Source organism: Falco naumanni, chromosome 9 (genome assembly GCF_017639655.2).
Source record: "Falco naumanni isolate bFalNau1 chromosome 9, bFalNau1.pat, whole genome shotgun sequence".
Taxonomy (NCBI): domain Eukaryota; kingdom Metazoa; phylum Chordata; class Aves; order Falconiformes; family Falconidae; genus Falco; species Falco naumanni.
The window spans coordinates 9,778,501-9,805,831 of NC_054062.1; the positions used below are offsets into that span (position 1 = coordinate 9,778,501).

At 41.1% G+C, this 27,331-nt stretch overlaps 1 protein-coding gene across 3 annotated transcripts in view; it reads right to left on the reverse strand.

Annotated features, from left to right (window-relative positions):
* NUP214 (nucleoporin 214) overlaps window positions 1-27,331 on the reverse strand; it is a 45,084-nt gene that overhangs the window by 16,384 nt on the left and 1,369 nt on the right. For 2 of the 3 annotated variants that reach the window (XM_040606350.1, XM_040606349.1), the window contains exons 2-28: window positions 26,874-27,069; window positions 25,899-26,050; window positions 25,442-25,646; window positions 24,905-24,975; window positions 24,507-24,570; window positions 23,696-23,799; window positions 22,976-23,082; window positions 22,235-22,301; window positions 21,531-21,654; window positions 19,483-19,644; window positions 17,925-18,381; window positions 16,371-16,546; window positions 15,602-15,693; window positions 14,930-15,019; window positions 14,404-14,553; window positions 14,008-14,166; window positions 11,749-11,852; window positions 11,014-11,196; window positions 10,447-10,532; window positions 10,262-10,345; window positions 9,683-9,928; window positions 8,793-8,954; window positions 7,718-7,826; window positions 4,350-4,425; window positions 3,632-3,740; window positions 2,321-2,426; window positions 181-254 (exon numbers count right to left, since the gene is read on the reverse strand). In XM_040606350.1, the coding sequence (XP_040462284.1) occupies window positions 181-254; window positions 2,321-2,426; window positions 3,632-3,740; window positions 4,350-4,425; window positions 7,718-7,826; window positions 8,793-8,954; window positions 9,683-9,928; window positions 10,262-10,345; window positions 10,447-10,532; window positions 11,014-11,196; window positions 11,749-11,852; window positions 14,008-14,166; window positions 14,404-14,553; window positions 14,930-15,019; window positions 15,602-15,693; window positions 16,371-16,546; window positions 17,925-18,381; window positions 19,483-19,644; window positions 21,531-21,654; window positions 22,235-22,301; window positions 22,976-23,082; window positions 23,696-23,799; window positions 24,507-24,570; window positions 24,905-24,975; window positions 25,442-25,646; window positions 25,899-26,050; window positions 26,874-27,069 (3,715 nt within the window). The remainder of the gene's footprint in view (window positions 1-180; window positions 255-2,320; window positions 2,427-3,631; window positions 3,741-4,349; window positions 4,426-7,717; window positions 7,827-8,792; window positions 8,955-9,682; window positions 9,929-10,261; window positions 10,346-10,446; window positions 10,533-11,013; window positions 11,197-11,748; window positions 11,853-14,007; window positions 14,167-14,403; window positions 14,554-14,929; window positions 15,020-15,601; window positions 15,694-16,370; window positions 16,547-17,924; window positions 18,382-19,482; window positions 19,645-21,530; window positions 21,655-22,234; window positions 22,302-22,975; window positions 23,083-23,695; window positions 23,800-24,506; window positions 24,571-24,904; window positions 24,976-25,441; window positions 25,647-25,898; window positions 26,051-26,873; window positions 27,070-27,331) is intronic. The other variant, XM_040606351.1, reaches the window with a different exon arrangement.

Here is a 27,331-nt window from a genome sequence, read left to right on the forward strand (position 1 = left end):
CAGGTGGCCTAGATTTCTGTGCATTACAGGGTATAATCCAGCACACGTATGTGATGTTACTGCAGCTACTGCAATTTTAATAATAGAACTGCAACGTAAAACAAGAACCGCAGGAATTAGGAAAAGCAAGCGTTCTTTTAGCAGGGAAGAGATGTTGTTTGCACACCTTTCCAAACTAACCTTGTGAGGAAGCAAGGCTGGGCAGCGTCGGTGATGAAACAGCCGACGTGACAACACCAAAAGTAAATCCAGACCTAGGAGGAAAAAGGAGAAAGGGAAAGAATGACACTTAGCTCAAAATGTTAAAACTTCCAATCCCGTGATTAACACAACTTTGAGACACACTGCCAGTGCAGACCTGCACAAAGTCAGGCACGCAGGAGAACAGTTTCTCCAACAACTAAACAGGCAGAAAGAAGCATGCACATAGGCTGGCTCCATTTGTTTCCCCTCTGACAAGGTTTCTAGAGGGTTAAAGAGAGTCAGTTTGAAATTCTTTTGACCAACCCTCATTCTCCCATATTCTTTCCTTTCTGCTGTGTATCTCTTCCCCATACAGCTTGGCAGCTAAACACCATGCACCATACCCTGATAGCTTTTGGGAGACTAGCAAGAGCTGAACCCGCAATGGCAACAGTGCATGTACAAAAGGGAGTAACTAGGTACTACTGCCTGTCAAGAAGGAGATCACTCATAGCAAGGCAGAAATTAAGTTTCTACAACTATTTCACACAAAAAATATTCTATCTTGCAAAAATACTGTCATCTTTCATGATTAGCATTGGGGTCCTCCAAAGACCTTCATTCCCTGAGGCTTTTTAAGCTTTCTCTGATTCTCAAAGACCAGCTGCTGATACAGAAGTCAGACTGTGTAACTAAGACATCACTGACAATGGCACTGTATTTAGCATATGGTTTACAGTCTGAGGCACTGCAGCCCAGGACAAAGGCAGGGTTTGTTTGCTTTTCGAATCTGAATTTCCATGTCTCAAAAGAACTATTTTAGCCCTTTGAAGAGCACAGCAAAGCATCTGGGTAACATCCACTAGACAAACTTGAAGAGAAATGGTTAAAACTGAAAGAAACCAGCCTTTGAAAGTATGCGTGTTCTGAAATACTTAATGTCACCCACTTCATAAAGAGAAATTAACTTGAGTATTAGATAGGTAAACATACAGGATTTCAAATAATCATTTCTAAGGAGTTATCCCTCTCCCCAAACATAAGAGATGATCGACGAAATATCTGTTATCCCTGAAAAAGCACTCCATAAGAGAGTTTTCAGAATAACTGTATGTTCACAATTTACACCTTGCTTTGCATTACTGTTATGTAACAGAAATCACCAGATGGCATGGGGACTCTCTAGTCACCTCCATGAACAGACTACTTTTCAAGCCAAAACACGGAATTTGTTCTGTTTCACTAAAGTAAGTAATTAATTTAGCTAGTTTGACTGTTGATACAAATTTCAAGTCCTAATTGGGAATTCCAGCGCTTCTGTCTCTCAAACCTCTGCAAGCATTTGAAACCTGTATAAGTAGGCTCAAGTTGGAAAACCCAACATCATTCTCTTCAGAGGTGATAAGTGTTAATATGACCAGGTTCGGGTTCCTCCTTCTCCTATCCTGGAAGCGTAAGCTCCCACCATTCAACCTCTTCTGCCGCAAAGCCAAAGTTTCATTCTCACACGCCTCTGCACAACTTGCTAGGGATGATTTTCCTGCTGCAGCTTTGTTCACTAAGAACAATGTTTAAAGCCAGCTATGATCTGCCTCTTCTTCCTCTTCCTTAACCTCAACATACAAGATACAGCATAAGTGTTCTTCTCTGACTATGAGAAGTGGTGATGTGCAAAGACAGTCAGTGAATCCAGTGCATCAGACCATGACTGGGTGCTTTAACCACAGTCATATTGCTCTAATCTCAAATCATCACCTGACAATGAGAAATACCAGCATACACAGTGTATGATTTGTTAATAGTCCACTATAGATAAACCTGAAAAGAAAGCCAGTCACTATTTACTCTTGGTTAGTTATAGACTTAAAAAAAAAAAATAATCTCAAAAGCAACATGGTATTGTGTAAAATGCTGGCAGACCTTCAGACCTCACTCAGGTAGGCTTCCACAAACAAGGTGGTCTTCCAAGAACTCTGGTGAAACCCCTGCCCTCCCAACCTAACATTTGCAGGTGCCATTTTTATTTAGCTAAGTATTAACTTAGCTAAACTTAGTAGTAACTTAGGCAACACTTGCTCCAACAGCTGACACTCATATTTAATGACAACTACAAGGAAATCTCAATGTTCATACAGACCCCACAGAAGAAAACGAGAACGCTTTGTTAAGCTGTGCAGTCGTTGCTTGTACTGATGTCACTGTAGCAGAAGTCACAGCTGTAACTGTTTTTACTTGCCCTTGTCCTGTAAGTTACAAGAACAAGCATTATAAAAAAAGAACAAAACACCCTATCATCCAACCCTCAGAAAAGGAACAGTCTGCACACACAGTCTGCAATTTTATCAATTGGAAACAAAGCTTTTTTGCCACTTATACCAGGTCTGACATTTGTACAGAGAAACATTCTTGCTACATCATCAGAGAACATAAGAATTATTTCAGAGATTTAAGGCAGTAACATATAATAGATCAGAGCAAAGATAGGCGTCATCATCTTGACAATAAAAATTAAGCAATAAAATCAATAAATCCTTGGTAAAAATTTCTTGTCAACGTATCAAAACACATTTCAAATAAAAAGGAAGTGCTATCCAATTCAGGAGCTGACATTTTCAATAAACCAAAATTTAAGAAGCATTTGCCATGTCAAATATGATTCCTAGCTATTTTTACTGCTTCTTACCCCTGGCTAAGAGGCAACCTACATCCATGGATTAGAGTCAGAAGACCAACAGAGATGGATTTTAGACATTTATGCAAGAGGCTTATAAAACCGTGTCCAATGCAAGCATTATTATCTAATACACATTAAAAATCAATTCATTCCCTCCCTAAGTGCTTCCTCTTCCTCCATTTGCATGGAACGATGTAAACCGAGCATTCCTTTCTTTAGAAGTTTCTAAACTGTGTGCGACTGATCACAGTATCTGAACTGGCTTCAAAGTAGGTCACAGAGCTCAATGCTCAACAGACCCAGTACCCAAATTAGTTCATTCCAAGCTAGCTCAGGTACTCCTATGGTCCTGCATATTTAAAAATCAAACTAGCATGTTTAAAATGTTTGGAAACAGCTTGATTTTCACGTTTAAAAACCAAAACAGCAAAGATGGCTGCTTTTGATTTGCTGTCAAACCACTGCAACCTTTGGTAGATGTGCTTTCAACATTTCTTGATACGGTAGGTTACGCATTCCGAGTCCACTCTGAGCAAGGAAGTGTATCGTTGAATTTTAGATGCGGGAACAGAAAGAAAACAGAGCGGTATATAAAACCACTCTCCTGCTCTTCTGTATCTTGTTTTTTCAAATTTTCTCCCTCAAGATTGGTACAGCAGCCTCTCAGTGGAGGAAAATCTTTTTTCCTCAGGGTCTTCATTCTCTGGATTGCACACCCTAACAGATGGCAAGACATCCAGACCTTATTTCCATCTCCACTAAAGACCAACTTACCAGAGATTTTGCTGCCAGATGATGCTGGACCAGCTGTAGATGCCATAGGACAGGGTGCAGACACAGAGGAAGGTGGAGTCTGTCCCTTAAGCGAACTTGTTAGAGGTGTCTAAAAACACAATACCACTTCAGGTCAGTGCAGTCTGTCCATTTACAAAGGTCCTTCTGACTTTGGTCTGGTAGTGGGAGTTGTGCTGTGACTTAAGAACAAACTAGAGGAAGGTGGTTGAAGCAATTTTAAGTGCCCTTCAATCTTGGGTTCCGTTATGTCTTGACACTACCCAACTTTTCCAACAAGTCTCTTGCAGAGGCTAGTAAGCCTCCATGGGCAATAGCTCAATGATTCCAGGGGACAAAGACTTCTGTGTGGTTTTTTGATGTGTGGACATTAAACTAGCAGCTCGTCAACCAGTAACAAATGTTTTCAGTAGAATAATAGGATAGGGAAACTCTCCCTTGATTGCCTAGTGCTTTTTTTCTGTGTGTGAAATTTTCATATAACTACCTAATACATCTTCTAATCACCACAGTCTTGCAAGCCTTCAAAAGAGAGAGAAGGCAAGACATAACAAAGATACACCTAGCATCACACTGTCGAGGTCACAGATAAATAAATGGCTTGCACAAAGAGATTTTTAGATGACAATTAAACCCTCAAACTGTGCTGAGCATGCCCCAGTACAGTATTCCACAGGGAAAGGGTTCTATATCAAGATACCTGTTTAGCTTGATTTGTAGCAACAGTTGCCAGAACTTGGTGGACTGCCTGGGCTGCAGAGTGAGGTACAGATGACCTTAAAAAGAAAAATTAAAACGTTAAATGAATGGCTAGTCTTAAAGAGGACTTCCTCACCTCTCAAAAACCACAGCTTCCCGAAGTCTTGAACAACTGCCACTTTTAAAGGTTGCACGCACAACTCCAAACGAACAAATCTGATTAGGGAATAAACCTCTTAAATGAATCAGCCACATTTAACAAAGGAAGTCTGCCAATGCGTTTAAAGCTCTAGACTTAAACGATCAAGCCTTCTTCACACATTTTTGTCTCTGAAGAGAGTCGGGCCTTTCTATTTTACAGGGAGTTGATGAAAAATCAGCAGGTAAGGGGATTACAATTTTATGCCTAGTGGATAACAAATTTAAGAAGCTTCCTTTATAGCGTGGAGCCCAGTCAAGTACATGCAACTCTCAGAAATGCTGAGCAAGGAAACAAAGCTGGGGGTGGGAGGAGGGGAAGTGCTTCATGTCTTTGCAGCATGGTATAAGCATTAACGAAGTCATGACAAGAACCATGATAAAGTTAACCATATTCTACATTAAATGTTTGGGAATTTTGACCATGAAATAAATCGTACATCAGAGCCCACAGACAACTGCTGCAGAACAGCAGCTACTTTAGGTTTGAAGCATCCTACCTACATGCTGTGGGCCACTAAGACACCAAATCACCATAACTTGGGAATGGTCATCCAGTTTTAGCATTTTCCCAAGTCTGTAGCTCACCATATCCAGCAGCTTAAAGAGCCAATACAAAAGTTTTCAGAAGCTTAAATTCAACACTGATTGCATTCTCATGGTGGCAAAGGCCAGCTTTCTCTTACCCTAGCAGGCTCTTTCCATCTTGACTCAGGCCAGGTGTTCCCTAAGGCAATAAGCAAATTCTATACTCTAGAAAGGGCTGAAGCTGCAAATCCCAGACAGTAAATGAATCTGGGCATCAAAAGCTGTGTATTTCCTAAAGCACGAAGACTCCCAAATAGCACAAGTGGTTTGGTCAGCTACAGGCCAACTCACAGAAATTTCCTGCTATATTCCAAAGGGGACACAAAGAATGAAACAGTAATTTTGCATAGCCCATTAGTCTTGGATAGGGGTTTGTGCCTTAAACAGCTCTGCATTACCAGCAAGTCCTTCCTTCCAGCAATGAGCACACTCTCCCTTTATGTTGCACAGCCTGGATCTGCCCCTCTGCCCAAAGCAAAAGAAAAGCAAACAAAGAAAACTTCAAGATTAGCCCTGGAAAGAGACCATGCAGCTGTCAATTTCAAGTTCATACTAACCCTGAACAAAGCAGAAAACAACAGAAGGTCTGTGAAATTCATGATAGGGTGGGACCTTTTCCCCAGGAAAGTCTTAGGATTACTTGACCCGCAGCATTTCTGGCAAGGCTATGAAAATGCTGGGTTTGACTTCAGTTGCAGAAAGAGGAGAGGTTTGCACTGAAAACTGTAACTGGACTGGGACCACCAACACACCTAGACACAGGCCATTGAACAACTGATAACAACTGAAAAATCATTACTGCTTAACAACCCGAAGAGTGTGCTGTGGCAGCAAAAGACAGCCAGGATATCTGAAGTAGCAAAAACTGATGAATTAACTTTGCTGGGTGAACGCTCTTTGTTTTAACGCTGCATCTGACTGGCGGGCATGGTTCATTTGGGTAGAATTTTTAAGAGTACATTTTTATGAGGTCAGCTATAAAATAAGACTGTAAAAAGCCTTCAAGATATCAAGCTAGTTGGTGCTCTATAAATTAGAGAGATCAATCAATACAGCCAGCCTAAAACTACTCAAAAGTAAGACAGGTCTTTAACTAAAGTTCAAGTGAAAACCAGTCTCAGGTATGTATTGCTTGCTCACGTCCTTGCCTATGTACAGTGAGTACTCTTTACTTTCTTCATCATAGTTTTGATGAAACAAAGGGTAGAGGCTGCTTTTAGTAAAATTTCCCAAGTAAAGCTATTTGCAAATTTTACTTTCAAAATATGGTAGCATTGCTCTACCCCCCCTCAGTTAATCACTTTTAGGAGAAAATAAAAAATACCCTCCCCCCCAAACTGTTTCCCAGTTAAAACGCAGAAGAAACCGTGAAGTAAATGTCGATGTTAGCAGCCAAGTACCACCACTGTAAGACTCTTCCCTTGTTGAAAAGCTGCATCAATTTAATCTTTTTTTTTCTTTGACAGTGTCAGAAATAATGCAACAACAGAAGCTGTTCCACGAGCTGTACACAGACCCTACAGTTACATGGATAAAGCATTTGCAACTCCATGTGGACTTACATTGGAGATATGTGGTGAGTTTATCCTACTTTATGCATAAGCCCAACTTTGCTCAGACTTTTCAGTAACACCCTTCCCTGCCCAGCCCAGAAGCAGCCATACATTATCTTGGTCTTAAGCAACAGAAGGAACTTCAAGCAAAGACAGTTTCAAGGTCGTTACTATGACAGGGAAAAGGACTAGTTCTGTGGCTGCTGACAGAGCCTGGAGATAAGACAGAAATCTCTGGAATGAGCTGAGCTGGGTGTTGTCTGTAGCAGGCAAAGCAGGAAAGCCAAGTGTTACAGCTAACTCGCGAGAAATCTTAATAAATTTAAGGTTAAGTACTAGACTACAACATTCATAATTTACTCATAAGGAAGACAGCCTTGAAGCTCTGTATTTTTCCAAAGTGATCGGCCCCTACTGACACCCTGCCCTTTAGTCAAAATTCTGATGTCAACAAACTTGAGACAAGTTTCCAGAAAAGCCAGAGCACAGTTCTCCCTCCCTCAGGGAGTGAATCTGGGAACAGACAGAAGAGGCATAACTCCAGAGGAGCTTTCCTCTCTAATGGATGACAAAGTAGAAGGAACATCTGGACAGCTTAAGGCCACAGACCACACTCAGCGACAGAAGGGGTGCACTTCCCTCGCAGAAAGAGGCAGAACAGAGGTACGACTGGAGAGATACCAAATCCAAAGCACATATTAGCAGTAAAACCATTGGATCCCAAAAGGAGAGAATGCACTAAAATGCATTTCACAGACTAATGGAGAAGGAGGTTAATACTGGTCTTGTCATTTGTTCAGGGCAAGCCATTAGCAAGTCCTCAAATGACCTAGAAAGAAAATATTTCTTCCTTTCATTCCACAAACCCAATACTCTTGTCTAAATGCATCCAGTTTAGTCACAATATAATAATAATGCATCACATGGTCACAGACTATATAAAATACTACTACTGCTCCCCACCGGCAGATGTAGCCTATTGCAAGTGCTACCGTAGGCTACCAAAAAGAGAAGGGGAGCACCCACTCACCCTATTACTGTGGAGACAGCTGGAGTCAATGCACCAGTCTTGAGTTCTCGCACATTCACCACCTGAGGAACGTTTTTCAGAGTCGATTCGGTCAAGGAGGTGCTTACAGCTTTAAAGAAAAAGAAAGAAAAAAAAAAAAAAAAGAGAGAGAGAGATAAAGACCTCTGTATTAAGCATTTCGTTCAATGTGGTGCCTATGAGTTAACTCCAGAAGAAATCCATCGAAGTTTCTAAGAAGGTATGTGGTGTATCTGGACCAAAATTGTTTGGCATCTCAGCCTACAATAAGGACATCAAAGAAGCGGACAGCTTTCTAAATAGCTGGTACATTTTTTGTTGTTAGCTGACCAAATATAATTATTCTTATGATCTTTCTCTTACCTACATTGTAACATCTTATGTTAACAGAAGTTACCTGTGTAGTTACACCCCACCCTCTGCCAGAATTCACGTCACTGGTCCACTTTCTGCACTTATACTCTCCATGGGCAACAAAAAGAAACTAACCCGGTTCCTCTACCAGTAAGTGAATTTGGTTTCTTTTCTGCACTGATGCTGCAGTACTGGGGAAGCACCAAGAAACGTCTAAAACCAAGGAAAAGCTTAAATTGGGGAACCTTTCTCCTGTCAACGCAAAACCTTAGAAGCAGATCCAAGGCTTAACTCAACAGCTCACTTTTCAACATCAAAATTGCTTTACAATTCAGGTATCTAGTTGCATAGCTAATAATGAAGTTATTAATACAGGCCAGTGGCATCCTTTCTCTGCTCTCCGACTGTTTCTTGTATACAAATCAACCGCCATGCCAGGATCTCCTAAGAGCCATGGAAATTTCTGCCACTGCACAGATGAGAAGGCATACAAAGAAAACTGAGGTGGGAGCTTCTCAGCATTTTGTACTAGTAGCTTACAGGAAGAAGGAAGACAAAGAAACACTGGGTAGCTCAGAGATGCAACAAATACAGATCTGCATCACATTTTGACTGATGATCTCCTCCTTTGAGAGCATTAAATTCCTGTGAAAGCCACATTCAGCTGCTTGGAGGTCACTTGGGCAATTAGCCATCTTTTTACCTGGGGACTGGTTAGCCATCTGCCTCCGCAGAGCTGCAGCAGCAGCTGCTTGTGGTGCTGGAACAGTGACAGAGGGAGCAGGGGCCCCATGTTTCACAGTCTTTGTTGCAAGCATTGTACTGTCAGCCCCTTGTGGTATGATTCTGTTTGAAGACGTAGGCACTAAAACCAAGAAACGAACAAAAATATTACAGTTCACTCTCTCTCTACAAATCAGGGAGACTTGAAAGCCTTTGCTGAACTACAGCTTCCTTCTGACAAGACTGATGCACAGGCCTGTTAAACAATAAACACAATCCCTCCCTGGTAGTTTCTGTATGTCCCAATGAATTTAGCACCTAAGTCTCAATAGCTGTCATTTCAATACATCAGATGACTTTCAGTTTGCTGTTAGACGCTTCTGCTGAGACCTTATTTTTCTCTCTGGCTACAGACAAAAAAAAACTTCTCTTGCACAAGGAAAACTGAGTATATGCAAATATAATTCTTACTGTGACTCACTGGGCTCAGAACTCCCAACCTTGGCCACACCAACCACATGCAGTAGTACTTCAGTTTCCTGGTCTTTGGCCATTATTTTAAGAAATAATGGCACACACTTCAGGCAAATTTACTAAAGGATGACAATGCTACCTGTGGGTCAGTACTATCTGAAAGAAACAGGCTATCAGAAAGACACAGTTAATGAGTCAAGGTATTTTAGCATTTTTAGCTCAGGTTCATAAGGTTACAATGCCATGTTGCTAACTGCTTTTGGAAACTTGGCAGCATAAATCTGCATGCTGCAATCTCATTTCTCCAGGACCTGAAGCACTGGCAATGGATACAGTGGTTAAAGATACTGATGAGAACACATGCAGAATAGAAGAGACACTGCAAGAACAACTCACGCAAAGTACCCAGGGAGAGGTGCTGTTTCCCGAAGGATGGAGACTGAGCCATTAAACCAGGCTGGACAGAGGGAGTACGGACCACAGGAGCATGACGAGGGACTTGGACTGGAGCAGCCTCTTCTTCCTGGTCCACTGCCTGTGAATCATCATTCTCCAGTGACTGGGAAACCGAGGACGTTGAACTGACTTCATCCAAATCTTCATAATATCTTGTGGACAAGAAGGCAGATCGGGACAAACTTGCTGCCATATCAGAAACAAAATCACACATGTGTATTAAGTTGAAGGAAACATCCAGCCTAACAGCCAAGACAAACGCCCTGTTTTAAGATGCTCTTCTACTGGCTTATTTTAATCCTACATCAATGGATTTGACTTCTTAATTGCCAGGAAAAGCAGCCTTCAATAAGATAGTAACTGAAGGAAAATCCTACTGAGAGCAGATGGGGGAACAGGAAATGAGAAGTAGGGGTTGAGGAGTGAGAATCCAAAAGCTAACTTCAGGACTGATTCCCACAGCAGGTAAGTCACCCTCCTGGAAAGCATTTCAGACTTCAATGGTAACTAAAGTTTTACCTGGAGCTGTAGACCTAATTGGTGGAGTTTTTCTCTTGGCTAGGAAATTCCTCAACTGTGCCTGTTTCACAGGGGATAATTTAGCTGGAAAACCAAAGACAGTTATTAGTCTACAATCAAACTGCAAGTAAAAAAAAAGTAATTCATATTTATGTTGTGAATGCCAGGAAGAAAGAATAAATTACCAGGTACTTTAGGCAGAGGTTTGGCATGTGATTCCAAGGTAGTTTTCATCAAGGCATTGCGCAGGCTTTCAAGGTCACTGTCAAAACTGGGACAAGGCAGAGCAGCAAAAAAACATATCAGCAGAAAGAAACCAACCAGATCAAGAACAAAAGAGGGCCAAAGGAGCCACTAAAACCATTGGCTTATCTGGAAGAACAAGAACAACTTATCTGGCTCCTCTAAATACTGTGCTATTGTATCTTTATTTTGGAAACTACAAGCCATTCACTACTTTCTTGGAATTTGGACAGACAGCAAGCAGTACCTTGGCCTAGAGGTACATTATCCTGTTTACTACAAAAAACATAACAATAGGGAAAATTTCTGATAAGCACTGAACAGTGTATCACAGAATATAACCAATAAGCTTCTGTATTACCTGGGCATAGTTTAGTCTCATTTTTAGGGCATCCTGTCCTGCCATACCATATCCACAAAACATCATTCTGTGGAGGATGCACCCTTGCACATTGCTGAGGGCAAGAGGGAAGAAGCATCAATGCTACTCAAACTTGTGTTTCACGTACCTTTGAGTACTGCTAAGAGAAGATGTATCACTGGGAACACTCCACTGAGATGTCTGATTATACAGTCGGAGCTGCTGTAGGCTGTTCACAAGATGATTTAATCTCTTCCTCTGCTGACTGATTATTTCCCGATTATTAGCCAGGGTGTTAAACAACGTCTCTCGTTCAGGAACTATCAGACGCCTTAAGACATAAGATCAAGAGACAGAGAGAGGTTAAGGACCTTTCTGTGTATCTAGCCACAAGCAGGCATGCATACATGAAGTAGTTGAGTGGTTCTAGCTACTTAAACTCCACGAAGTCAAACATGGTTTGCTTTGAACACCAAAGTAGTTCAGTTCCTCACAAATGTGTATTTCTCCTTTGGATATACAGCAAGTTTATTCATTTAGCCCATTTACTTCAAGATGTTTTATTTATTAGAAAGGTTTCGTTAACTATCACCAATGGATGCATTTAGTTTCTTCAAAGCTTATTTTATAGCAGAGGTGTTTTTTTCTATAACCACTATCTACACTGTACACAGAGATGCAGCAAGCTTGTAACATGTATGGAGCCAAACAGTTTGAACCTATAGCTCCCATTACGTGTCTTAATCAAGCTTTATCGCTAGACCCCTCGAAAAAGATCATACTGTTAAACGGAAAAAAGCTTTTGTTTGTTGATTAGAGACTAACGCCCAATTCGTCGACGTGTTCCTTACAGTTGTTCTGTATTTCAGTTTCGGTTACTTACTTCTGCTTTCTCTTCTGCTCCAGGTGCCGATCCCACTCCAAATCCAGAACATCATTCACATCCTGAACAGCAAACTTCACATACTGGTGCAAGCGTCGAATTTCCTATCATGCAAGACAAAGACAGCTTTTAAGTCACTTCAGAAATCTCAGCTTCAGTTGAAGCAGCTGAAGACCCTTTGGGCTCATTCAGTCCAAGCCATGCAGCACTTTCCCATATTTCTGCCTGGAAATTTTTATCAGCACAACAGAACCCAACATAGTGAAAATCTACTTATCAGTCAATGCAGTACCCACAGGGCTTGACTAGGACATTTTAACCAACCCATCAACTGAAAATAACACTGCCCATAACATTTGCAAAACAAAGCCAGGTCCTTACAGAAAGGGGTTTACAAACTTCAGTGTAAAAAACAAACCTTATTTCAAATCTAATTTCCAGAACATGACTCATTTGCTCCCATTCTCAATGTTGAAATTTCTAACAACTACAGGTGATCAAAGTTTTGTAGGCTATTCACATGGCTCAGCATTCATAGACTATGATTCATGAAAGCATTCACAAATGCTCACAACTCCTACATTAAGGCAAGGAATTAACTTGATTTTTATAGGTAGGGAAGAAAAAAAAAGCACAGAGAGTAAAGTGACTTATCCACAACCACATCATTGCACAACTAAGCCAGAGACCTCTGGCTACAAGCCCTCTCCCTAAACAAAACCAGCGTTCGGTCATTGTTTCATTATTGTCATGCCTCCAGCCTGTTGCAGCATGAACGTGTCTTGTACGAGATCGTAAAATGGAAATGGAAACTGCAGTTGGTTTCAGCTCATCTCAACAGAATGCTGACTTAAATACAACGATGAAGCAGCCAAGGAACACAGGTTGGGAAAAATTCCACTGCAACTGTTTTCAAGATACTGCATGAAATTCAAATGTGACATACCCAACCTGAAACCAAATCCAGTCCTACTGTGGGCTTAGTGTTACACACTACCGAGCACAGGTTTCCTTTCTCCAGCCACTATGAGCATTATATAGCAGCAGCTCTCCGGGTAGCAAATTGATATGGCTGGACGTAAGAAAGAGCTGCAGGATCTTTAAAACTCCACTGGAAACGAACACATGAAGTTGACTACTTGAGCTTTTCTTACCCAGGAGAATAAGGATGATGTAGACTGAATAAAATTTAGTCAGACTAGAGCCATCTTTCTCATAAGCTTTCAGAAAGTCAACCTGAAAGCTCTCTCCTTACATTCCAACCTCCTTCCATTTCTTTCCCACTCTGTTACTCTTTCCTCATGATCCTCTCTCTAGATCACGCATTTCAAGATTATGTCTCTGAAGTCACAAGCATAAGCTTGAAATGTCATAGAGATATCCTGGACATCAAAGCAGGCATACAATTAAGGCTGTAAATCAGTCTACAGAATCCAGGTGAAGATTAGAGATCAGATCTAAAAGAAATTATTTTACATCAGCTGATTTCTAGTAACTGTCTGTGTGCACGCTCTTGATACCTACTGTAACAAAGATGACATTCAATTCTGTCTTCAGTCTGCTAGTCAGACTTCTTGAGGGAAACTTATCAGTGTATAAAAGACCAAGTATCATTTGTAGGACACATTCACTCTATTTTGCTTAGGGTTAAAGAGCCCTCTCATCACCAGAGCTGTAACAAAAAGAGTGCTTCACCCCTAGTTTCTTTCATGTCTCTGAAAGCCTCTTTATGTGCTGCTGGTTATTTTCCTTTGTGCACCAGCTTTTAGAGTGTCATTTAGCTTTATGCTCTGCCATCCATGAAATTAACCACACAATTCTGTAGGTCATAATAAATCAAATTGTTCCATAATGCACTTGCTGAAGATAAAAATAATTCCAAGAACTCTTCTACAAAGTGTTGGAAAAAAATTGTTTTTTAACTGAACTCCCTGAGCAAACACTACAGGCTGAGAAGGAACAGGATGTAAAGTGTCACATTTTCAGCTCAGAACAGACTTGGATCTCAGTGAACTATCTCCCTTAAGCAGAAGTTTTGAATCATCAAGGCAAATGGCAACAACACAGAGGAGCTTTAGGAGAGGATTTTCAGCATATCTTGCAAACTCATGGAAAACAAAGCTCATCGTACTTTTACTAGACTATGCTGAAGCAGCAAATACCTAGGGCAGAACAAAACTGCTGGGCACTTGCACACGCAAGCTTCAGTTTTATTTTATTTAAAACTCTAGATTAGAAGTTGGCTGACATGCTTCATACCTGAAGTTGTGCTTCACTCTTGGGATCCAAAGGTTTCTTATAGAGCAAATGTAAATACCCCGAGCTATGATTCCGTTCATTCTGTTCTCTAGCCTCTTCTACCCCTGCAAATCCCTCCAGCAAGGTTGTCTTCAGAATACTAATATCTCCATGAAGTGACTGCAAATAGAACAGATGGGACAAGGTTCAAAGTAACATTTTTTTCATTGTCATCTCTAGTACAGGGGCTTCTGCAAGTGCCTGCCTGAAAGCACAAATGCAAATGTCACCCCCACACTAACGCAGCATAGTCAGATGCTCCATCTGTATCAGTTCAGCTTTAGCAGGTTAAGCAGGAACACCAGGTGAGGAACAGTCATTGCTGAGAGCTAAACAGCTTGAAGATGCTCTACTCACCTCTGTTGTCTCTTTAATTTCCAAGAGGAAGGTGTGAAGATCATCTGACTCAGTTCGCAACATCTTCATTTCCTCTTGAGTACCAACTTGGAAACAGGCTTTGGAAGTCCGGGCCTTCAGTTCCTCCATTTCCTTTTGAAAATGTGCAATCTACAAAGTCAAGCAGAAGAAAGTGCTGTCACTGAAACATAGCAGGGTGTGGAACAAATATCACAGGTCCTGAATAATGTTTCTACTACACCATAAACACCTGTCACTTTGCAGTCACAGCAGGAAACTCTCCTTGAATATTAACAGGAAAGAATACTCAATTTTTCCAGCACAGAGACTGAAATTAAAGATGACTGAAGAGGACACACAAACAGCAATTACAAACCAGGCTGATTATCTTAGGAAAAATTTCCATTCTGATTCCTAAGCTGACAGACAGCATCAGAACATAGGTGAACTGAAAATAAAGTGTCTGTGTACAGTGGTCTTACAGCTTCTAAAATGAAGAAAACTGCTTGGAAAAAAAAAATCTCACCTCCTCTCTGATTCCTGCTATGACAGGGTCTGAATCCTTCCACTGGTGGGCCTGTTTCTCTAAAGCTGTGCTGGGGAGTCCTGATTTACCCTGGGGAAAAAAAACAAACCAAACAAAACCAAAACCAGTATTAGTGATATATCCGTTGCAAGGCCTGCCGTTAGAAACTCTATTCAGACACCAGTGACCAGGGAGACAACTGTCATAAACTTAAATACTAGTTCCACAGTAAACTAAGACTGGTATGTGCATGTTTGAATTAGGACTGTGGACTACCTAGAGATGGGCAGCTAAAGCTGTAGGAAAGCAAAGAAAATCTGTCTGTGCTACTCTGAATTATTCATTTCAATATCCAATAAATTTGGTATCTCTCAATACACAGTCAAGCCATTTCTTGACTGCTTATTAGTTAGGAAAGCTGTGAAAACTTATTTCTATAACAGGAAGAATTAGTTTCTACAACTCTGATTATGACAACATATATCAAAACACAACTCTCTAAAGTTGTGGATAGAACAGTTTTTAGTCCCACAGATTTGATACTATTTTAGTGTCAAAAGCTAGCTAATACTTTTACCTAAGAACAGTCACTCAGTCCAATGAATTCTAAGCAATTCATAGCCCATGTAAAACATTTCATCCTCTAAAAGAATCCACTCAAGATCCCATTACCTGAGTAGAGCTTGACTTTGCTGCAGATGGCGTGATTTTGCCTGTGTTCTGTAGTAAAGAAGCTGAAGGCGTATTTTGAGCAGGACGTGCCACTGGAATTAAAAAGAGGAACAGTAATTTATGAACTTATACAAAACTTGAGGAAACAGGCTGTGACCAGACACAACCATAATCACTGCTGTCAAATCCAAAAGGAATAGTGGTATGGGCCCCAGTGCAGGAACACGTTCCTTAGGTGGTGTTTTACTCCCATGCAGCTTCTCTGCTAACAGTAACAACTGTCACTCTCCAGTATCTGGCTGTACCGCTCCTGAAGGACCTCAAAACTCCCAGTCACATGATCATTTCAGAGATGGAACATTATTGTGCTAACAAATGAGTGCCATCTAATTTAAATTTCTTTGCGAGCACGACTCCAGTCACTCCAGATGCAAGACAAGGCACTCATGTGCATGACTGCTGAGAAACTTTCATAATCAGAGTTGTATTACAGAGCACTGAAAGTGCCAGAACTTCTGAAGGAACTTAAGCAGCTGAATATATTTGTCTAACATATAGCTCTCTGGGGAACAAAGTGCACAAATGGAAAAACTTCTCAGTTTCAGTACTAAGTCCATCACATCATTATGGCGTGCAAATCAGGAGGTCTGTATCAGTAAAAGCAGCAGGAAAAACAAGAAAGAAAGAAGCCAAATTAAGCTCATGTACTAAAACTTTTAGAACATTGTTTATAATGCATTATTCCCAACAATACACATCAGACTCCTACCTGTGACAGGCACAGGGGTCGAAGTCTTCAGCGGCATGGCAGGAGAGGCTGCGAGGGGCGTGGACTGGCCCAGAGGACCTCCAGAAGCAGTTTTTGAAGGGGTTGAAAATGAAAACATTGTGGAAGTGCATTGACCACTGCTGCTAGTGGGAGAAGAGGTGTCTACAGCAGTGAACCTGCAACAGAAAGCAGAATATCCTTCAGCTTTGAGCTGACCCTGGCTGTTTCCCTCCATCCAAAATAAACCACTAAGTTGTAATGAATTAGCATCCTCTGGGATCAGCAACAACTCAAGCTCCAGATACAAAATTACAAGTGTAGCTTCTGAAGATAGTAAGGAGGAGCTATTCAGGAACATTTCTGAATATGTAGAATGACAAAGACTGCTACCGTAGAACCACCCAGTGAGCAAAAGCTAAATGCCACAAAAAGTACTACCCTGCTTCAAAACGCCCCTCATAATTTTGAGCCAAAGCACCAACTATAGCAAATCTGAGCTGCCCTCAGTGTCACCCTTGCAGCAAGGCTCAAACAGAAATTCTGCAAGAAGATAAAAATTTCTATTCATCTGCAAACCCAGCCCCTCAAGGCAGCCAATTTATTCAGCCAATTCACAAGCGTATAATTTGCTTTATGCACAAAACAGAAAATCTAAAAAGCCATAAAAGCTACCATTGGATCTTGGTGTAGTAAAGATTTTTCTAATTAAAAAATAATCATTTGAACGATCAGAAATGTCTTATGATGCATTTACATGAAAATTGCTCTCCACAGAAAGTAGTCCCAAATAACTTAGTTCTCTGTTTTAAACCATTCTTTCTAAAAACAGAAAGCAAGTCTCAGGAGTTGAAGGGATGAGTGGGTATATGAAATCCAAAAACACTCATCACTCAAATCCATTTGACATAGCTTCTAATCAGTAACGGCTTTCTTTCAGTTGGCACAAACAAGCTTTGAAGATTTCACATCTGTGTTCAGTGACCAAGTACCCATTTAAGAACAAAACCAAAAGGTCTGGCATCTCCACTGAATGCGGGAGTGGAAAAGAAATCCATCAGCTATGGATACAGCTTCCCCTCAGCTCCACAAGTTACTTTTTAGGCTGGGAGTCAAAGAAATTCATGCTGTCACCACCACACTACATCAGTCCCAGACATAAAGGATGTGAAATCCCAGTGTTCCCCAAGAGTCTTTAACCATGATTTGCATCAAACCAAGGCATGGAATTACTGTTTGATGCCTATGATGCAAAGATATGAAAAAAACCTAGGTCTGTGGCAATTTGGCAAACTGCCAGTCTATTTTTTGGCATCGTCCCCTGACTAATATTTTCCCCATGAATGCAACCTCTAGCATGGGAAGCACTGAGGGTTTTCACACCCATGATGGCTATGTCTTGGACAAAGAGAGGCTTCTTCAGTGCTTTCTTGGGAGCATGGGGAACAGCTGTTGGGGCAAAAAACCAGAAACCATCTTCAGAACTACCATACATTGTCCATGCCTGGAGCAATTTAACAATATCCAGCCACTGCATTAAGTACTGTATTTATTTACTTCTCATTGAGGTTCACTTTGACTGAAGAAGCTGAAGGGGCAAAAGATGACTTCTGTGCAACAGGTGTTGTGGAGAGTGGTGGCCCAGGTGAGCTGTCTGCAGCTGGTTTAAAGTTCATGGATCCAAACGAGAAGGAGGTGGCAGTAGCTGCAGTGGTGCCCACAGAAGGAGCAGGAGTCATGGATGCCTTAGGAGAAGTAGAGCAGAAAGAGAACGTTGCTGCTCCAGTCAGACTGGGAGCCAGGGCTTGCTTGGAGGCATCAGTGGCAAAAGGATAAGGTGGAGGATCGCTGCCAGTAGAGCCAGGTGCCTTTGCAGTGGAAGGTGTAAAGGAAAAAGCAGCTGCTCCACCCGCTGCAGGAGGCTGACTTGAGGCAGGCACAGTAGGAGCAACACCTGGCACCGTGTCAGACTTCAAAGAAGTCGGAGGAGTGGTTGGAGTTGTGGCAGTACTTCCTGCAGGAAGACAAACAGGGAAGGAAGAAACTCATTTGGCTGCATTGACTAATGGCAGAAGGTACTGCAAGGCCAAATGCTATTTGATGGGGACAGTTCAGCACTACCTCGCTCACTGGACAGACAGCACAATGAGGAAGAGAGACTGCAGCGCCAGGCTTCCAGTCCCCGAACCCAGTGACAGAGAAACTGCACAAAGTCCAAGTCACGATCAATACTACAGTCTGTCTAGGTTAATGTCTGGAATTTCCTGTGAAAAGGCTTCACCTTTCTCCATTGATTTTGATGAGGTTCCTGCCATCTCAAATAAAACTGGCTGTCAGCACACACGTCAGCCAGTGCTGCAGAGAGGCAGGCTGCCAAACAAAAGTATTCTGTTTGGGGAAGCAGAAGCAAATTTGGGCTTAGGGAAGAAAATGGTGGGTTTGCAATTAATACTTTATGCATGTAGGCAAGCAAAACTATCAGTTTACCTGCCCAGCATAAGAAACTGCCTACTTCACACTGCATATGGCTGCACATATATAACTCAAAAAAATGCTACTCTTCACCTGCTAACACGATTTTCAGTGCTGCAAAAAGCTATCGTTTATATAAGCTTTTGCTGCAGCCAAACACCTTAGTTCATATCATGGCCTCCTATGGCAAAACATGGAGGAAAACAATCACCTCTCTGAAGCACACAGACCATGCCCTGGATCTGCACAGTGCTCGCTCCTTGTCACCAGGCAGAGCCTGCAGTCATTGCTGCAGTTCCAGTCACACACCCCAAAGCTGGTTAAAGGGTCTCCTAGAATTGCTTTGAGAATTGCTTTGGCCCTGTTCTCCAAAGGTTAATTGCACAGTAGAATCTGAGTGCCCAGTCTGCAAAGTGCGTGAGATCCCACATAATGAACAGGACTAGATTATTTCACACTGATGTGCATAAAACAGAACAGTCCTGGGAGCATAAAACATCTGAGAACTGCTCCCCATTATATTCTAAAGAAAAAAAAAAAAATATTTTCTGTGACCAAATACATGTCTAACCACCAAACTTACAGATGAAGATGACAAAGTTCCACAAATGCAAGTTTTCCCCTAACCCACCAGAGCACTTACCTGCTGACTTTGGAACTCTCTCCCCTGCTAACTGCAGCGACTCTGGGGTCACAATAAATGACCTGACTCCTGGGTTTTGGTTGATCATGTAAAATGGGCAGAGCACGCCATCCGTAGAGAGCAAGATCAGAACTGGAGCTGGAGCAAGGGTCTTCTCGTCACCTGTCAGAGACCACATATGTAAGTCCTGCAGCCAAAGTTTCCTGTCTATTCCTACTGGCACCTTCATGTGACTTAGCACAATATTTCTTACATTTCTCCCTTCCTGCTGTCACTTGCATCTTTGTTCCCTTGTTTCCCCATGAATGTCCAGTTCTGGTTTTTTCCCCTTTATTATTCCTTCCTATTCCTGAATTCATGCTTCATAAATTCATAGATGAAGGGTTATTTTGACAGTCAAATATCATCTCCTGAATGACAAAGCCCAACTTTCACTCATGAATACCTGTGCCAAGCTTTTTTATATTTTTGAAGCGGTCTTTCTTCTTCACCTGTACACTGCTCCCTCCTTCAATCTTCTATGCCTTCCAGCAATCCCCACTTTCCATTGGGTTCTGTCACATCATTAACATCCATATACATAAAGTATGAAAGAGAATTGCTTTTTAACTTTAAAGAAAGCCAACATCAAACAAACATCCTGATGATCTGAACCTCTGATATACAATACTTATATTTTGCACAGCTGCAGCTTTGAGCCTAGAGTCTGCTTCAGTTCAAATATTCTCAGCACAGTTAGAGGCTCAAAACCACTCCTTATATTTTAATTTTAAAATTTTTAAATTAATTGGCTTAATTAAACAAAAAAAACCCCAAAATTCTAGGATGTAGGAAAAATTTGTTATAATCAGTTTGTCTGGCAGTACAATAGATGGTCATGCTTCTCTACCTATTGGTTCTTCAGGAAAAGCATGTTAAGGAAGGGCAGTTTCCACATGAGAACAAGCTCCAGCACAAATGAGGTTTCTTTCCAATCCAAACTTGCTGTGAACTGCAAAGGCAATTAATGTGCAGCCAAAATGAGCTGATTGCACTCTGTGAGAACACAGAGAATGTGTTAGCAAAAAGCTTCTCCAAAAACCTTTCTAAAAATTCTAAGGCGGTACAACTGGGCTTTTAAAAAATTAAAAAAAATCTGTTCTGACAGATTCCTTAATCCAGTAACTGTAGAGATTATAAGAGAAAATGTTTCAAATTCAATTTGGCATTCAAGTAAAAAGTTTGACCTCAATTCCCTACTGTAGGTTTTCATTCAGGTAAAGTTCTCAGTTAATCAGCACCCTCCTGTGCTCTTCAGGAACTCTTTGACTGCTGTACCTTCCACTCTGCCTGAAGGCATCTCTATTTCAATCTGTAACTGGGTTTCAAGTGAGAGTTTTGAGAATTCACTAAGGTACAACACAATAGCTTAGATGTATCTTCAGTTTCAGCCTCTGACAAGGTGCTTTGAAGAGCCTTCAGGCAGCACAGAAGGTACAGCAACAATGCAACTGGCTAGATGTAGAGCACAGCAGGGTTCAGTCAGTACAGGCCTTGAGCTTTAATGCAGAATTAAAACCTACGCATTCACCTCAACAATCATTGCTTTTTCTGGCTTTGAAACTAACCCACTTTTCCTTTGTATCAGTGCAAATTTACTTTGTACAACACAGTTCTGCAAAACGACATAAGCTACAAGAATAAAGAAAACCTCACAGGCAGTCTGAAGCCCCCGGTGTCGAATATGACTCCTTTAAACTCAATATTATCCTGGCTCTGTGAAACACAGACACGATTCAGGTGCTTTGTTTGCCATGTCTGTTAGGGTAGTATCCCAGGGTGCTGAAAGCTTTGCAGAAGAACTCTATGTAACACTTTGTCATTTGGAATTCTCACACAGAACTAAGCCTACACGTGCTGTGGGCTTGGTATGAAAAGTGTGTCTGTCTCCTTTCCAGAACAATCTCTTAGAATGATCTCTCAGAACCCTGAGCACGAGGCTGCCCCTCAAGAATCTCTCATATATTGCCATTATTGGACTATTCCACAAGAAAGACTAAAAGACTTACTGATCAGAATGGGCATGTTACTGGTGTAGTCCACAGCAACGCCAACAGGCAGAGTGTCATCGCTCTTATCTGTCACAGGAAGTTCTGCTCTGCTGGAGTCCTCCAAAACCCATGATTCCCAGTTCTGCAAGAAGTAAGATTATTATTCTTGACTACTGCTTGATTGTGACCGGCCTTCTTCAGAATTCGAGCCTACTACACCTGAAAGAGAAGTTAACTGCAAAAAAGCTAGAGAGCATCTACTTGAATTTGTCAGATTAACAAATATCAGAAGCATTCAGGCCCTTCACAGATTTGTGTGTGACTTCGCACACATCACTGCAAGTCAGAGTTAAGGTTGGACAGTTTTTATGTTTAACTTCAGCTGATGACCTCACATGAATCACATTCTGATAGTGAACTTCACCAAACAGACTGCCAAGTGAATCCTGAAAAATACAGACTTCTGGTACTTGGTTCACAACACACTGTGTTTCTGTATATCCTTTCTCTTGCATGCCACTCGGATCTCTTGCTCATTTAAGAATTACATTTATCTTAATATTTTGTAAAACTCAGATGTAAAAAGAAAGGGGGTTTGTATCATTTTGAGGTTGTTGTTTTTTTAAAAAAATACCATGCATTCCAGGTACGATATAGGTTATTCTTGCTTAGATTTTTGAGGAAGTACGTAAACACAAATGCAACAGGAACAAAAATATTACCTGATCCCCTTGCCTGGCAAGAATGCTGACTTCTGTGGAAGCTGCTGAAGCTGCCAGAACTAGATCCCTGTAAGCATGGATACAAATAGGTTAAAACCGTTGTAATCTATGGCAAGGTCCCCAGCTCCACATTTCATTATCATCTATACAAATTCATATAGGAATAGTAACACAGTTATAACAATATAAAATTGACTTTTCCTCCCAAGATGAGGGAAACATGACTGGCTACATCACTACAGAACTTTCCCCCCCCCCCCCCTTTAAAACTAGTTACCAGGCACTGAATCCCCTTGCCAACCAACGATTTGACAGACACTGTATCATCATAAATAATGATGGTCCAAGTCAGGTAGTTGAAAAGTAGGTAGCTGAAAAGTCAGAAACAGCTTCTTCACACAGACACACAATGAAGTGAAAGAAAAAGTCATGCTTTACCCAACCTATGACTTACAATCTCAAGGGAAATGATTATGACAGATTTTAAACAATCTTATGTACCTGCATATGAAATCATATGAATTCTCACCAGACAAATGAGTACCTTGGCATAAATAAACCACACAGGAGAAACTAGCTCTACTTTCACAAAACGTTTTCAAAATAACAATTTCAATTCATTTCTCTCTTATTCAGGTATTACATAATTTACAAAAGTGAGGGACACAATATATGGAGAAGCACTGACCACAAAAACATGCATAACAAGGGAAAGACCTTGCCATGATTCCTGCCACTCACCATTCCTCAATATAGTTGAGGAAGTAATGATGCTGTCTCTCTGTGCAGCTCCCATAGCAAGGCTCCATGAAATTCACAAACCTCTCTGGTCGCTTCTCTTCCTTTTTCTGTAAGGCCCAACACAGATAATTTACCTTCCACTGCAGAAATCAAGTAATCTCCTATAATTATGACTGCATCAGGATACACCCATAATTACACAGACTTCAAGACAGAACAGGGATCATGAGACCACCTGAAAATCAAAGAATAAAGCAAACAAACCAAGACACTCTTCCAAAAGATCAAGGAACAATAAAGAGGTTACCAGGGAATTTAGATCTCACAGCCCCCCTTGCAATGAATAACCTGATCCTAAATAAGAGCATATCATCAGGCCTAAAAATCTTACTACCTGAACTAAAAATGCACATACGCATGCACACAAAAAACATATCAGAATCTACATCAGTAAGGTTTTCTTCCCAAGTGCTTACTTCAGATGCCAGAAGCCTTCATGCCATAATTTGATCTTAGCAGACAGCAGGTTACTGATCGGTTTTCAAGTGGCTACTACTTCCTCCACTCAATCCCCACTACCCCCAAAACACAATTTACAGTAGTACCAAACTCGAATTCCGCATGATGCCAATGTGAATAATAAAAGCAACTTGCTGTTATAATGAACAAGTCAAGAACAAGCAACAAACACTTCCGTCATTGTGACTTGCTGGCACTTACAGGCAATATGGCTACGACCACTTCTGGAGGAGTCTCCAGTGTCCCATCCGCTGCCGCGTATACAATAGTAAAGACATATGCGCCAATCCACAGTACATCCAGAACTGAAAGAGAAGGAAGCAAATGCTTCAGCCAGAAACACTTCAAACTTTTACTTACTTGTATCTTAACTGCACAGCAGACAGAAGTAAATGACAAACAAAGGAACCGCTAACTTCTAAACTACCAAGACAAAGGATTTCAATGATTTGTCTGCAGAATTATCAATTATTAGGGAGAAAAACTATGCGATCCCAGAAATTTCAAACACAAACCAAAAGAATGTATTTGATTTGTTTGACAGTATCACAGGCAAGACAGTCAGTGTTTCCAAGCATGGATGATGTTTTGGCATATCCAGATGAAGTGTTTCTGCTTTTCTAATTTTACTGCTTTGACATTTTATTGAAGAGTCAAAGTGATGAAATGAAACTCACTCGAAATATATATATCCAAAAATCTTCTTGCTAAAGGGAGATTACTTGTGGCAGTACCGTCTATCAGACCAGTGAGCAAAAAATAGCTTTTAAAATGAATACTTAAAACTTTCTAGAAATAGACAAAGACTCTGGCCGACTGGTAATTTTTCTATGCAACCGAGACAAAGGACAGAATTATTTTTTTGAAATTATTAAAAAAAATAATTAAAAAATCGCATTGTAATTACGTAACCAGTTCAGTATACAGCAGCTATAACTAGGAAAACATGGGGAGGAATGAGTAAAAGTATTTCACAAGAGAAAACAAGTTTAAAAAAAATAAAAAGATGTACCTTTAACAGGATTGTCCGAGTCATAAAAGGGAGGACAAGGGATTACTTTCTTCTCCTGAAGATTCTGCAAATAAAACTACTCTTAAATACAAAGCAAAAGGCAACAAACAAAGCCAACTGCAAATTTTGCAGAAAGCCCAGAGAACTGGTTTAGAGCAACTCACTCTTTAAAACTCATCATATGCCACTCAAACCATGACTTTTAAGTGGCAGCTGCAAACCTTAAACTAAACCCAACACTGGTGTAAGACATTAATTAATTACTGAAGCACCTGGGCATCTTCACATGGCTCACACCATGTGTCACCTGACCAAATTCTGTAGCTTGTAATGCAAAGAAAATAAAGCATATTGCAAGCTACTGAACAGACATAATGCCTTACACCAACAATACTTACGGGCAGATACTGCACCACGGTGCCGTTTTGCCTCCCTACAGCCAGTTGTTTTCCCTTCGGGCTCCAACACACTAAGCAAAGAGAATTTCATTAGCACTAAGGAACAGGAGAGTTACAAGGCCCCACAAAAGCAGGACCAGTAAGTTAAAACCACAGGCTTTTTCCCCTGCAAAAAATCATTAATCTGAACTAAACAAACAGGGAGACATCCAGTCACAGACAAAGCAAGACCCAACAGATGAGGACTCTTATTTGCATGCTTCCTTGGAAATTACAGTAGAGCCTGAGACAGCACAAACAACAGGTGGGCACATTTTACTAATTCACAAGATGCAGCTCCTCCAATCAACTGCGAAAGAGTAATTACATTGCAACACATGTTTTAAGTCTCAGGGAGTTTAAATCCTTCCTTTCTGTGAAGACTTTTTTTATGAAACCTCCTCCCGAGACATGCAACCAGTATTTTTTTACATCTATCAATCTGCTTCTGCTCCTCAGGGTCCGGCATTCTGCATGCTGTCTGAGCTTGCCACTCACCAGATGTAACAGCTACAGAGGAAGGCAGCGTGGCGTACACTTTCACAGAGTCTGTGACCTGCAGGACAGAGATGCTGCCATCGGACAGGCAGACTGCCACCATGGCAGGACTAGCAGGGTTCCACTTCAGGTCATTGACCACTGCTGCAGTTCCTGAGTCCTTGGCCAGTTTGTGATAAGCAAATGCACGTTTCTGCTGTTTTGCCTTTTAGGAAAGACAAATACATGAGATAATCGACGCTCAAAATCAAGCTCTCCCAAAATCATAATTCAAAACAGTTTTGACCTTCCTATAATTAGTGACTGATAAAATGAAGAAGTAAGTTTGAGTTCTAATTACAAGGCATGCTCCACAGAGAGACAGAAAATCCCACCCAAGTTATGCCTCTCCTCCCACTGTATTCTGAAAAAAACCCTCACACAACCAAGAAACAAACCTACTTTGCATATGCCTTACCTGATTTAAGAATGTGCGGACATCAAAAAAGCCAATGAAGGAACCGATCTCACTGGACATCATACAGACAGACAGTGTGAGATTATCACAGCTGAGAGCCAGGTGCTGCACAGGAAACTTCATGGGAACCAAGGTACTCTGAACATTCTCCACTTAGAACACAAAAGGAAAGGAAGACAGAATGAAGGGGACAAATCTAAATAGCAAGATTTGCTCTTGTAAAAGAGTATCATTAGAACGAGTTTATGCAAAAAACACCAGTCCTATTAAACACAGCTGCCAAAGCTAACATGTAGAAAAACTGAGTGAAAACAAATCCCTTCATCTCTATCAGTACGATTCTAAGAGTTGCCAAACTTCCTAAGAAAATTCCACTTTCCTTCCTCAGTAAACTGGAGGAAAAATAAGTGGACAGATTTTGTTTTACTTATGTATGCACATTAATACTTCAAGTGGTACAGTTACTAAGGACAACTGCAGAATGAAAACCATTTTGCACTAAGGTGTATTTTGCATGTAGTAGGACTGTGATTGGTTCCTCTGTTGCACAAAAGTCGTTTAGTCAGAGTGGATAACACAGTACGAGAACTCCATCCCTCCACTCACACACATCCCTGATGCATGCACAGGTTCAAGGAGTAACTACCAAGACAGCATGTGGCTGCAAGGAAAGGGGTACGTTCTCAGGCAGGAAAAGTCAACCTCACGGTATGGCACTGAACACAGGTGACCAAACCTGAATGGTGCTCAAAGAGGAGCTAGCACAGAGCATCCTGGCGATGTGCTCTCAACAACTGTACTTCATTTCAGCTAGAGGTACAGCAAATATTGTTCCTGCATTCTCACACAAGAAAACATGGTAATTTCAAATGCACAAAAGTGTACAAGGACTATATCAGAAATCAAGAGCTCCATATCATAAAAACTCGTACAAAGCTGTCTCTGCAAAGACCGTGCAATATAAGTGTGCCTTACCAATTTTATTGGGATCTTCTCCCAGCTGGTTTTGCATGAGAAGATTTCTAGTGTGAAATATCTGCAGGCTGGTTCCTCCACCAGCAAAGACCAGCCCATATTTGTTAGACACTGCAAGGAGACTGGAGCGCTCTTTAGGAAGATCACCAGGAGCATCAAAAATGCGGACCTTCTTCAGTGCTCTGAACTGAAAATCCTGTTGTAAGAGATTCAGAAAATAAGTGTACATATGCTGGTAAAGAGGAACAGTTTAGTTCAGTTTCTCTAAGACAGTACATTGAAAAGCCTCTCCACGCGAGCTACAAAACACCTGCCAAGGCAGAATCCACACCCACAGTGTCATGGGCCATTCCATCGCATTTTCTATGTCATCTAAGAAAGACTGAGATCACACTACATTTTTTCCATTGGCTGAATCTCTCTTCTACCCAATGCCTGTGTTCATAAAGCCCACAGGA